Source organism: Charadrius vociferus, unplaced genomic scaffold, assembly GCF_000708025.1.
Source record: "Charadrius vociferus isolate BGI_N301 unplaced genomic scaffold, ASM70802v2 scaffold611, whole genome shotgun sequence".
NCBI lineage: Eukaryota > Metazoa > Chordata > Aves > Charadriiformes > Charadriidae > Charadrius > Charadrius vociferus.
Genome location: NW_009646844.1, coordinates 1,522,238 through 1,535,542, shown reverse-complemented (window position 1 = coordinate 1,535,542; position 13,305 = coordinate 1,522,238). Strand labels below are relative to the sequence as shown.

The window sequence follows — 13,305 nt, the reverse complement described above, 5'->3', positions numbered from 1 at the left end:
TGCAAAGAACTAATTTTTCAGTTTTAAATCCAAGATAAAAGATAAGGAGAATAAAAACTTGAGATCAGACTGACCAGAATTACACTTTTCCTTCAATGGAAATTAATAAGAGAATTCTAGGAACGTCAATGTAAATTATTTGGCCATATTTACACATTTAACTTTTAGATACTTGTAACAAACCCAAGGTAAATAAAATTTGAGACTCCCAAAATTGCCAGTGTCAGTGGTTCTCTTTCTGTCCAGTGAATCAGTAGGTAGGATACTCCCACAGTTTTGAAATATGACAGTTTAAGTTATCCCTTTGTTTGAAGGGAACTGAGCTCCCATCATCGACTGCTTCAGAAACACGTGTGTCTCCTAGTGAGGACTGCAGCCCTTCTGCTAGCTGAAATTGTTACGCATCCTTCCTCACATGATGAAGCTCCAGCATCCAGAACCGTTTATGATACATTAGAGGACAGTATCCCTATCTAGCATCCATTTAAAGGCATAGTTATGAATCTGTCAAATCTTTTCAAATTTTTTGGTTAAAAAAAAAAGTAAAAATACAGAAATTTGTCAGGATGGTAATATTTAGTAGATCAATAAGTCAAGAGGAAAAGTACTAGCATGAAAAGGAATAAAACCCTACAGGATGAAAAAAAGAACTGGAAGACAGCAACTCTGTATCATCAAGGATCAGCCTGTCACAGAGAAGCAAGAGAAGCCAACCCTTCCTCATCTGACTCGTTGGGAACAGAGGGAATGTTAATGCTTAGTTTGGTGGTTTGTCAGTCCTACCTCTCTATCATGCCTATCAATCAATAAAAAATTGTTTTGCAGTCTTCGGTTTTACACGTACCACTTTCAGAGTCTCCTTAGGCACAAGAAAAGTTGCCCACACAAAAGTGACCTGGAAAGACACGGCTGCAACTAAAGTGCTTATCTCTCTTTTTTCTTTTCTTTTTTTTTTTTTGGTGGGGGGGGCATTCCATAGGGTTTTTGGGGGGCTGTAAAAATACAACATGGTATGCACACACACACAGACCAACACTGGAACTTGTTTACAAAAACGTTCACATCATTTAAATCACCTGTATCCGGAAATAATTCTTAAGTGCTTACATTCAAGTAAGTAGAACTACCTATATTCTCCTGATCCCTCTGTAGCTTAGGAAGTAACCAGTGTGAAACCAGATTATACAGGTTGATGCCTCCTCTGAAAATAGAGACTTGCCCTCATTGACAGTTTAAGTAGTTATGCCCATTTCTTACTTCCATAGGAGTATTCAGTTGCTGGCACCTTATAAGGAGAGCTTCATACAGGGAAGAAATAATGGGGAACTACCTTGTCTGGGGCACTGACTTAGAAGTAATTCTAACATAGTCCCTTTATCCTTCTTTTCTGCTACGACCGGTTTTGTAGTTTCAAAGCTCTGCTTTTGTTCCTTTCAGTTTTAACTCCCATGAGATTTTTGAAAACAAACAATGACTTCCTAGAATTACAAAGCTGCACTGAAAGTAAACTGGAGATTACATACATGTTATCCTCATGCCTGTAACATCCAATGACCTCTCCATTCATTTTAGCGGTTCTTTTGACTTCATAACTTCGCAATTAACTGTACCACATGTACCCAAACAGTACAATAATTTAGATCACCATTATCACATATCATAATATCTCAGTAACATACAGTTTTGAAAAAGGATATCTCAAATGTGAAGCATTAAAAATACTTAGGTTTGGGGAAGGGGATGTTGGATTTTTGGGGTGGGGTGTGCTCGGTTGGTTTTTGTTGCTGGGTTTGTTTTGGTGGCTTTTCTTAAACAAAGTGAATTCTTCAACACAAAAGCTTTATACAGTTTCTACCTGATTGTATATTTTAGACACCATCTAGTCTTTACAGAACTATAAAATTGTAAAAAAAAAAAAAAAAAGACAAATATTGTAGTCACTTCTCGATAAAATGCTGTATATCTTGCACAGGCTCTTTTCATCTGCTGTTTAGAGGAGGAATCACTAAGACAAACTCACAATCACCCAGAAGGCTTCATACAACTACAACTTAGGTCATTGTGAAAGTGAAACACCCTCTTTATATTGTGCACATAACACCCCTGGTGAACTGAGCTCTGCAACAAGAGCTTATTCTTACAGCTTAGGCCAAAGACATGCCCACTCTGTACTCACACAAGCAGGTTCTTTTTTTACTATTCATTTTATCTATAGTGATTCTTACTGTTAACACCCATTGGTTATCTATGGAAACGAAAAATAAAAGTGAAATCAATTTCTCAACAATATAACTCTTTGGAAATTCACTAAATATATAATGATGTAAGTGAAGTCTGTAAACCTCGAGAGTGAGAGGGCTAATACAAAATGCAATCTCAAAGGGCCAACATCTATTAACTGCATCATCTTATTGAACAATGAATATTCAGAAAGGTTCTATGTCTGCAAAGTAGATTAAAATTCAAGCTTTCTTATAGCTACACCTATATAGTTATTTCCAGCAACATTTGGTATACTAGCAAGGGAGCTATCAGTAACCTGGATGCCAGGTTCCCGCTAACCTTCAGACCTTCACTCAATCTCTTGAATTAAAGATAGCAAATATTAACGGGAGATCCTTTTTAACCCATTAAAGTAAGCTTTCCTAAAGTACTAATAACTTGCTCTGAAAGCCACAAGTGTCATTCACATCTCTGCTCTTCTAGTTAGCTTCAATTCTAAACTGCACTGCTATGTAATGGCTTCTTAAACTGCATCTCCCATAATAAAATAGTAGTGCATGCACCTTCGTTTGACTCTGCAGTGTTGGCAAACGGCGTGTCATTTCTGTGCCTACCTGTCAGCATGTTGGTGCAGCCTGTAAACATACAGCAGAGAAGCACCCACGTTGCTGAAAAGCTGTTTCTGCTGTGTCCACCCCCAGTCAAAAAGCCTTTGAATTCAACAGGATATTTTTCTCCAGCTTCACTGGGATTGCATCAAACCACATCATTTCACACTCTTGAAAAGACAGACTTTTTTTTTTTTTTTTTTTTACCATCTACAATTCACAGATTCTCTAAATCTTTGACCAACACTTCAATTAATCTGCCTTTTATTCACATTTTTAAAAAAAATATCTTTAAGACATTGTTGGTTCACAACCCTTATCCTTGACATTTTCACAAGCCTCCCAGTATACGAGTGCTTCCTGAAATTCATCAACAGTTGCAAATAAATAACACCTATTGTGCTGTGATTTTTTTTTTCTGCTCAAGACATACATCAGTTGCAAGGGGAGAGGTAAGAACTGGATGGAGATAGCACTTCATGCTTCTACTGAGATTCGAAAAAAATCACTAGATGATTTTCAGGTTATTTTTCTACAGATACACTCATGCTTTAACTTTGCTGTGGCTTTCCCTCAATTCCTTGATAGAAAGAAATAAAACCTTTGCTGCTTGCAGCAAGCGCTGCTCCCCATTCTCTCAGCACAACTTCCTACAATACAGGTCATCTACAATGATCAGATCTTTTCTAAAATTTGGCAGATAAAGACGTAGTTGTAATTATAGTCACTTTCTCTTACCAGAGATCACTGTACTCCAGAATCCTACCACTGAGCAGTCTAAAACTTGGGAAGCATTACAAATCAAATCCCGTTTTTGCAGATCAGAAAAACGTGAATCCATGTGCTGTGACTTTCCCTTTTCTAGGTTTTTGGGTTGTTTTGGGTGGGGTTCTTTGGTTTTGGGAGGGGGGTGGGGGTTTTTTTGGTTGTTGGTTTTTTTAAGTTTAGCATATTGTCTAACATAAGCATTTTTATTCTTTGAGCAAGCCCTGGCTCAACCTGCTTTTGAACTCAACAGTAGCTGTTTAGCCTTGGGTCAGGCCCATAACTTTTCACTAAATGAAAGTCAATTGCAAAAATTATTGTTTCTGAAAATGTCAATTATATTCTAAGGTACAAATAACCTACTTAAGGGCTCACTTGCTGATTCTAGTCTTTGTCTTTTTTTTTTTAAAAAAAAAAAAAAAAAGGAAAATTCTAATGCTTCCTGAAACTTCCTTAAAGCTGCCAAAGTATGAATACAAGCTTGAAAGCCAATGCAGAGAAGACTACAAAAAATCTTAAATTATTTTGATTCCTTGACTACCTATTTTTAACTTACCAGGATCTCCTTACTGTTTTTTACCCTATCAGCTAATCAGTATTTAAATAGGATTGGTTTTATTTTTATTTTTTTTTTATATCAAGGCAAGAGTAATGGCTTTAAGCAACCTGGTCTAGTGGAAGGTGTCCCTGCCCATGGCAGTGGGGTTGGAACTCGATGATCTTCAAGGTCCCTTCCAACTCTAACCATTCTATAGTTCTAACAGGCGATAGAAAAATAGGCAGCCAGTAAAGATCATTCTGGAGGTTTTGCTGATATGTCCACTTACAAACTGAATTTCTGTCCTTCCAGATCATCTTCATTAAGACAACAAATTTTGGTGCTTGCCTCAGGAAAAAACAAGAACCACAGACCATCTACTGGGTTTTTTTTAAATGCATATGTCTACTCCAGTATCATATGCCCTCTAATTACAGCATGGATCTTGACTGTGAGATATTTTGGTAAAAGGCTGCTATAACCTCGCACTCAGTTACATTAACCTTTACAGTAGGCAATTTCAGCACTGTAGACCAGCAGCTCTCACAACACTTAGGATGTTAAGCATGTGTCACGAGATACAGTTCTGTCTCAGAACCGCCAGAAAAGCAACCACCTGCACACTCCTAGCAAGTGCTACAAACTTTAAGATAATGAGAATTTTGTCTTTTCAGCAGACATGCCCAAAGTGAAACTGCTGAGTATTTTGGTGTTAAAAAAAAAAAGACACATGAAAAACAGTCAAAGCTTGTACCCATCTGCAATACAATGTGAACACAGTACCTGCAGCTTTTAAATAATCTGTAAGTACACTGTATACAGACATAGATAAACTAATTACTGTCAGAAAGCAGAGCCAAAGATAATCTGCATAAATTAGAAAACGTTATCTTTAGAATCCATTTTCTGCTAGATCATTAGAAAGCCAATAGCACATCACTCACCTATCCTAGAATATAAATGGTCCATATTCAGCACTAAAGCAACTGTCTATGTAATTTCCTTGCGCTAGGAACTTCAGTGCAACTGCTATGGCTCACTATTTGGCTTCTGAGGCATCTGCAAGGGACTGCCTGACAAGCTCTCCAGTGTATTTCAGGATGAGTGACAGGACACAGTGGCTGCTGGAGGGGTGGCAGGGGGATGGGCATCCTTAAAGCTATATACTAGAGCACATGTATGTCAAAAAAATTTAAAGTTAATAAGCTTTTGAACAATTAGATTACATGAAACATGTTATTACTGATACTTCTGGTGCTTATTCTCGTAATTTTCAGCACAGCTATTGTCTTCCCATACATTCTGATTGTATGCCAGTTTCTGTCTCCAGGCAATGACTCGGTCTCAGACTTTTGAGCTGGACAGCAAAGGGATTCATAAGGCTCTCGCCCAGTAACTTGGCACCAAATTTGTTTTCTTTGTTTTGTTTTTTTTCTGTTGTATGTTACTCTATGCTGACATACAATATATTATCCTATCAATTTCATAAAATCCACAGGCCTATTGCCTGGGAAGACAAGAAAAAATATTAAAACAAAATAGTCTGGATTAGTATTTTTAAAATACACATGGACAGGACACATGAGAACTTCCAAGACATGAAACATTGCTGAGAATATATAACAGAATATGTTTTATTATTTGTTCTTAATTTTAATATTTACTATACAGCTTCATCAATCAGTGCCAACACCACTCTGGAAAAAAAATTTCTTAGTCCTTTTGCTACAGAGTCAGTACAGCAAGTACAAATCAGGTTTTATAGTAGCAACAAAAACAGTCACTGTGTTTTTCTTTAATCCTCTAGCTGATACATGAAGTAAGTATTCAGAATGCTAAAATGCACTAGTTGTTTGCAATACAACAGCATGGACTTTTTTTGCTTGAGGACCAGTCGTACTTTGTGGGCCAGACCATGCCCTGGAATGGAGCGGTATCTCTGACACCTGGGAAGGATCTGGCCGTTTTAACACCAGGGAAAACCTATAATGCACCTGCCCAATTATCTAAATTTCCATAAAAAGCTGTCGGGTTACACTCTAACCACCTCGGATTTTATCACTTCTTATCACTAGTAACAGGAAACATGTCTGCCAATGCAAAGACACCACAAAGGAAAGTAGAGCTGGAGAATTGAAGGTAGCAAGATTCAGATCTGTTAAAAACATTTATTCACTGAAGGCTGCTTTAAAGTTTGCATTTAGGTGTAGATTTGGAGTGAAGTAACTGGAAGATAATTTCTAACGCTAAGAGCAAAAAAGAAAACAAACGGGGTTTTTTACATTCCCTTTCACTTCCCTCTATGTCTACTTTCTCCCTAGAGCATTTTTTTAATCCATCAGCCAACTCAACCACATCTGAAAAGCAGCTGAAATTCTCAAGGACACAAGATTTCCACCAAGTTCTTCAACACAGTTCTTGGCATAAATAGAATCCTACATCATCCCTTATAATGAATCTATCAAGGAAAAGAACATAGTGTAAGCCTAGTTCTTACTGGATACCAGAAAATCCACATGGCAAGGAACAGGTTATGACGGACCTAATGGCATGAAAAGCTTTAATTAAGGTTTATGGAAAAAAACGTTTGAGATGGGGAAAGCATTACACCTCAATGAACTTGTCTCCTGCAGACTTTCTGATGTCTAGTGAGATAGCAAATGAAGATTTTTCCCAGGGTTATAATATTCAGAACATGCTCTTTTTTGCTTGTTTAACAGTCATGCCTACTTTTTCTACAGTGCATTAAATCACAGCATTTTTTCAAGCATAGGTCATCTTTCAATGTAACATAAGGAAACAGAATCCCAGAGGAAAAATTATTTACGCAAGATCACACAGAATGCCAGTGACAGGATCAGGGATGGAGTACTGGGATACAACCGTCTAGTCACTAGAGCACCTTTCTGACACTTTTTTTAACTGAAGTCAATTAACAGGCTAAGAAAAGTAAAATGTTTCCAAATACAATTTACACTATAAATCTAAAGAATATAAACTCACCTTCCATACTTATGTCAAAGTTACCCAGACACTCGTATTTCATATTCTTAGTAAGGTCAGCTAATGCATTCTTCTCCCTTAGACATACTATCAAAATTACTGCCTTGGTTCAATGCACACACTTCCAGCCAGTTGCGGCACACTGACAAATTCTAGGAGATGTTCCAGCAGAGGCGTGAATCCTACAGCCTGACCAGTTACAGAACTTACGGCTTTGCACTAGCATGCCAGACTCTGCTTTTCAACAAACAGCTACCCAAAAATGTGTGTTTTGGTCCTGAGCCTACAGCCACAGCAAGGAAAATCTTCTCCACTGAAGTGTAACCATGAAAACTTTTAAACCTGACAATGCTCTCCCTATATTAGCAGTAAACTAAATAATTCTACCGATACCAATGAAATTGTAGTGGGGATAGACCATTACGGGTGTCAGCAGAATCAAAACAATCCTGCTTGGTTTAGAAATGCTTTACCAATCTTATCTTCATAACGCTTCTTTCAGGTCCATTTTTGCAGGTACAGGAGTTTTTGGTCTCGGAACTGCAGTTGTAATACTTAAGATATTGAGAAAGCATTTACTTCAAAACAGACAAAAAAAGAAGGTGCTGTGATATCAGATGGCAGCATTTCATTCAAAAAGAAAAGGTTTTCACTAATCTCTTTCGACCCATTTCAAACTCTTAAAGAAAAAAAAAAAAAAAATCTTTCCGCATGAGCCTCTGTGCTATTTTCACTGCGTGCACTTTGAGCACGGAACAAGGACCCCTCTCTAAGTGGCATACAGTTCCTACATGGATGGCTATCCTGTGCTGGTAATGATAGGTTAAGAAGGTCTGGCTCCAAGCCCTCCCGTTTGTTATCACTTTTAAAGTGTTCCTATCTCTATTCAGAACCAGAGACTCTGTTTAAATAAAGTTCAAGTTGACCTTCCACTAAAAATAGGATATTGTTCAACTAATTAAAAAAATAGACAACAGAAAAAATTCCATGATGTGCTACTGAAAGATTTTTTTAAATTTTATTTTTGTTAAATGCAATCCCCTCATTTTCCCTTTTCTTTGCTACACATTATCTATTGCAACATCATACTATACCATTTTGCTTAACAAATATCTCTCTCTTACTCAGTTGCAGGGAGGTAAAAAACCCATGGTTTTGCCTTGTCTTTGTAGAGCTGCTACTCTTGCCAACCGATTTGTTTCATACCCATACATTACCCCAGGATACCTCACTATCATGTATCATCTTATGTAACTATATAAAGGTTTGCATTATTTGATTTGTTCAATGATCCAAATAGTGTAACTCCTCCCTGTTGTCTACAGACACGCACAAAACAACTGCAAAATTAAGGGCAGCATATAAGATTTACTTTCATGCATATCTCAAAATTAATATATACTTAAGAAGTATCAAAGAGAAATGTTTCTCAGAAACTGCATCATTTCAGATGCTGGCAAGCAGCTAGTTAGCTAGCAGCTACAAAAGCATGATCTAAAAAAGAGGGGACAGAAAAACAATATTTAAGCAAAACCATAATCCAACCACACCATGCTTGTATACATGGCCAGATCTCTGACATGCAGATTAATTCTTCCAATGGGGTTCCTGGTGCCGCATGGCACCCGATTTCCTCTACCAACTCAGACAACCAGTTTCAAATCAAAATGTGGCTCAGAAGAAAACCCCTACTTAGTCAATACACGGTTTCTGGTGAAACAGCTTCAGAAATAGACTGAAGACATTCCTGCCCATTTTGACCTCCACTCTCATTCCAACTCAAAAGGATTTGGCTGAAGAGCAACCATAAAAACAAACAAACAAAAACCAAACACACACACACCCCCACCACACACACAAAACCAACTCAACTTTGTTCCAATGTAGATTAGTTTCCTAACATGGACCAACTGATTAGGAATAGGAGAAAGCAGCAACAATTTATTATGCATTTTTATTAAATGCCTGTCACCAGGCCTAATTCTTTGCTGTTGGATGTCTTTTGGGCTTCACTAGCTCTGAACACAGCTCTTGTCTTTAATAAGAGGAATCCAAATGGATTTTACATCATGGAAAACTGTCCTAGTGTACATAAAGTTTTTGAAATATGCCAAGTGTTATATTGAACGTAACAGCCCTCCGTTACCCTCACTTATAAACAAATGTCTTTTATATTTTAAAATCAAAGATAATTGTATAAAATTGCCTTGTACAGTAATTCAGTATTTTCAACACTGAGGTGATAAATGTGTGTTTACATAAACCTTCCTTGCATTACATGCAAAAGCACCAGGAGGTAAGTTAAACTTTTTAAAATAACAGCACCCATGCAACATTTTATCCTTCCTTTTCCAATATTCCCCTATTTTTTCATATTTGGAAAACATGCAAACACATTGCACAGTTTTGGCTACTGGCTTCAAGTAACAAGATCATGATGATTTAAAATATTCAGAACATTTAAAAAATCATGTTTAAAAGTTCTTTTTTTGAGAAAGATAGTTAAGAAAACCAGCTTTTTAACTCAAACTTTTGAAGCAATTGTTTGATTAAGCAACTAGAGTTCGAGTCACAGCTTCATACTCTTTCACTAAGTGGAAAATTCCCTTCATTCCTCTTCAATCTTACCTTTTGTATCAAGAATCTAACAAGAGATCCCAGAAACAGCTCTGTGAAGAACTTCTTTGATGCAGCTTGACTCCAGAGGCACTGACAGTGAGACAGCAAATGGTTGTCTGTCATTCCTAGTCTATGAGAAACAAAATAGGAGGGGAAAAGAGTCAAAATGGGAAGGGCAGTACCCATTTGGGACCTCCTCCTAAACTGTTAGTTCCTGACTTCACTGACAACTTGCTACTGAAAATATCACTTAAAGAAACCCCAAGCTCATTCCCAGTCTTGCAGACATAGTATGGCACTGAGCTTTTAGACCCTAAATCAGACACCACTGAAGTCAATGGCAAAGCCCCTCAGAAATCAACGAAGTTTAGGTTGAACATGAGCAGGAAATGAGATGAAGAAAAGCAAAAGCCATTGTTGTAAAACCCAGGTCATATATAGTTGCAATGTATATACCGTAACACTTCACACAAACCATGCTGTACATGACAACCTTCTTTATTCACCTTCACAAAATACTCAACACGTATTTCCCAACAGATAATCCTACATTTATAAGATTTTCCACCAAGGTAGCTATTTAAGAAATGGACATGAGTGAAACTTTGCTATTTTACTATTATAGCAAACTTTATAGCAAACTGGAGTACCCTGACGTGTAGTATGCAATAATGCTCATGTAAAAAAACTCTGAAAAGGCCTAAGTAGATCAATACTTTTATCTGTTCTGCTAATGACTCTCTATTCTGCTGCTTAAGATCTTAATGCTCTTAAACCATTCAGTCTGAAAATTTCTATGGGGTCCATAGGTCAGGCTTAATTTTCTTTTTGGAAAATTTCAACCACAGCAGTTTGGGTATTTTTAGCTGATTTAGAGGTAAAAAGGGCACCAGCAGCCTAAAGGTTGAAGTAATCTGACACCAGCTAACAGCATTGGAGAGGCTCAACTAGGAAAAAAACCCAACCAACCAAAAAAAAAAAAACAACAAAAAGAGCACTGTCACATACTGTGACTACTCACAGGTGAGGGAAAAAAAAACCAACAAGACTTGACAGACATAAGAGACAGTACTGAAATAGTTGGAGGGAACAGGAGAAAAAAAATAATCTATCACCTTTGGGCGCTGTCGTGCAACAGCCAACGAATTTCAGTAGCGTCTTCTGCACTTAAAGCTGCGTAGAAGGAAAAGGTTTGAAAGTCAGACAAAAGGTGTATACAGAACATCTTACAGAAGATTTTGTTCCCCTGCAAAAGCATCAAATATTATTCATAGAAACTAAGCAGACTTCTCTAGATAATATAATAATTTATTATGGGGAAATGCACCTTGTATTGCCATGCTAAACTTACAATTTTATTGTAATTCATTCCTCAGAATTCTGTGAAGGTTTCACCTTGAAAAATAATCCTTTCTTTGCTCACCTTCAACTCATGAATTTAGAAGGCATTAACAACAATAGCCAGAGAAGAAAAGTGCTGGACTAAGAAAGATTTAGTTTTCTGAGCACTGTATTAAAATCCAAGTCTAAATCTTACTAAGCGCAGTTAGTATTTCTCAGCATTTCTTAGCTCTCATATTTGCTTCAGGAACGTTATTTGAAAGTTAAGAACAAACAAAAATGCAATTCACTTAACTGCAAGATTCAATATAGAGAAGTGGAGTTGTATAGATGATCCCTATTATACTTTTTTTAATCATTAGATCATTGTAACTACATCAGTGCTTCATTTATGAAGCAAATTACTACAGTGGTAAACAGAGATCCTCCTTAATTTAAAGGTACACTAAGGAGGAGTATGGAAAATTATAGTTTTATTAAAGTTCTTTGTCCTGCGATTTGCCTTATCAAATAAGGAATAGGATTCAGCCACTTCAGCTAAGCGGCTAGTGCCATTTTAGATACTGTGGGGTACCACAGGTGTCCCATAGATTTCAACTAAACGTGCCAGGGCCGGGTATGGGGTTGCTTTATAGAGGCCCTAAGTGTCTAAAATGGCTCTAGACACCTACGCTTAGGCACCTGAATCATTCCCAAGTTGTCTTTATCTTCACAAATCCTCCTATTAATTTGTTGCTATACAGCTTTTCCACTCAAACTTGGGTGTGATAGGTCACCTGTGAAACAAAGTGATAGGCAAAGGTCATTACAATAAAGCACTGCAAATACTGAAGTTATACGGTACCCACCGCAAATACTGCTGCAGCACCAATTCTTAAGTACCATTAAAATATTCCACACACAATATCTAAAAATATGCTAACGGTATGGATTACTGTAAAGTACTATACACTATACTTTTCCACCTTGCCTGTCTTCCAGATTTCCTTAACAGCCTTCATATAACCTTGTCCAAGTCCCTAACATTTGCTATTAACTAATCATGACTCCTTATCTCATAACTTTCCATCTTGCTAAATTTAATCCTCTGACTTCTATACCTAGCCCATCATCTTTCACTAACTTCACTGAGCAGCTTTAATCTGGTTTTGTGAAATGTTTTGCTGATTAATCCAATCTGATGGTATCCACACAGAAAAATGAGCTCTCACGACAGAAATAACAGTCATTTCGCTGTGAAAACTACATTAAATTAATAATGAAATACTTGTTGGAGATTTTCTTTAATTCTCTTGTTCTATACCCCTATTTATTTTAAAAAAGGTGTATTTTCAGATAGAGGAAGTTATTCCTTTGTTCAAAGATTTCTGTCCTTTTCTGTTACATTTATTAAATTTACAAGTTAGGTGATCACTCATTCAGGTACTTACATAATTCAGTAGTTTCTTACAGCCCAGCAGCTTGGCAATTCCTCTGACAAATTATGAGAGCTGTGCATGCTGGAGTCATTTCATTCTCTCATATAAAGGGAGTTTATTCTTCAGGTTTTTAAAACAAAAGAAACCAACCAAGCATGTCCATTAAGCAATATCAAAAGGTTTAACCCAACAGAGGGGAAAAAAAGCCAACAGCAAAAGGAAACAGAACCCTATCCCCCCAACCCTTCTTTCCCTCCATTTCTCTCTCCAACTCACGGTGCTTGTTCAGAGGCATTACTTCAAAAGCTCTGGTAACTTCAGGGCTGCAGTCAGAATTGGTAAAACCAACGGTCTTACCATCCCACACCAATAAAAACAAGCACCTGGTTACAAAAGGCCCTAAAAACACTTTCAAATTTTGCTGAGGCTGTTACTGGTAAAGGTTGAGGGGAGTGCTTGCACTAATATACCAGAAACATGGCAGCTGAGGTGACTGCAGGCATTTCCCTGGCAAGATGGATGAAAGCTGAATATACTACACTAAAAGACGCCTGTCAAAACCCCTATATTTTTAATAAAACATATTTTTTGCCTACTTACATGCTCATACCACTCATGCCACAGAAGTCTGTTTAAAATCACCACATAGCTCTGAGCAAAAAGCAACCAGGTCCATGATTCACCAGACTATCTAGAGACACCACTCTGGGCCACATCCTCTCTTCAGTAAGAGGGAACACTCATATACCTCTTCTTTACCCCTGAGAGTCTTCCCAAATTCCATGTGGAG

The 13,305-nt window shown here is 37.3% G+C and overlaps 1 protein-coding gene across 1 annotated transcript in view; it reads right to left on the bottom strand.

Annotated features, from left to right (window-relative positions):
* CTNNA3 (catenin (cadherin-associated protein), alpha 3) overlaps positions 1 to 5,103 on the bottom strand; it is a 518,658-nt gene extending 513,555 nt beyond the window's left edge. The window contains exon 1 of the mRNA XM_009894002.1: positions 5,079 to 5,103. Coding sequence (XP_009892304.1) covers positions 5,079 to 5,103 — 25 coding nt within the window. The remainder of the gene's footprint in view (positions 1 to 5,078) is intronic.
* Positions 5,104 to 13,305: the final 8,202 nt, after the last annotated feature.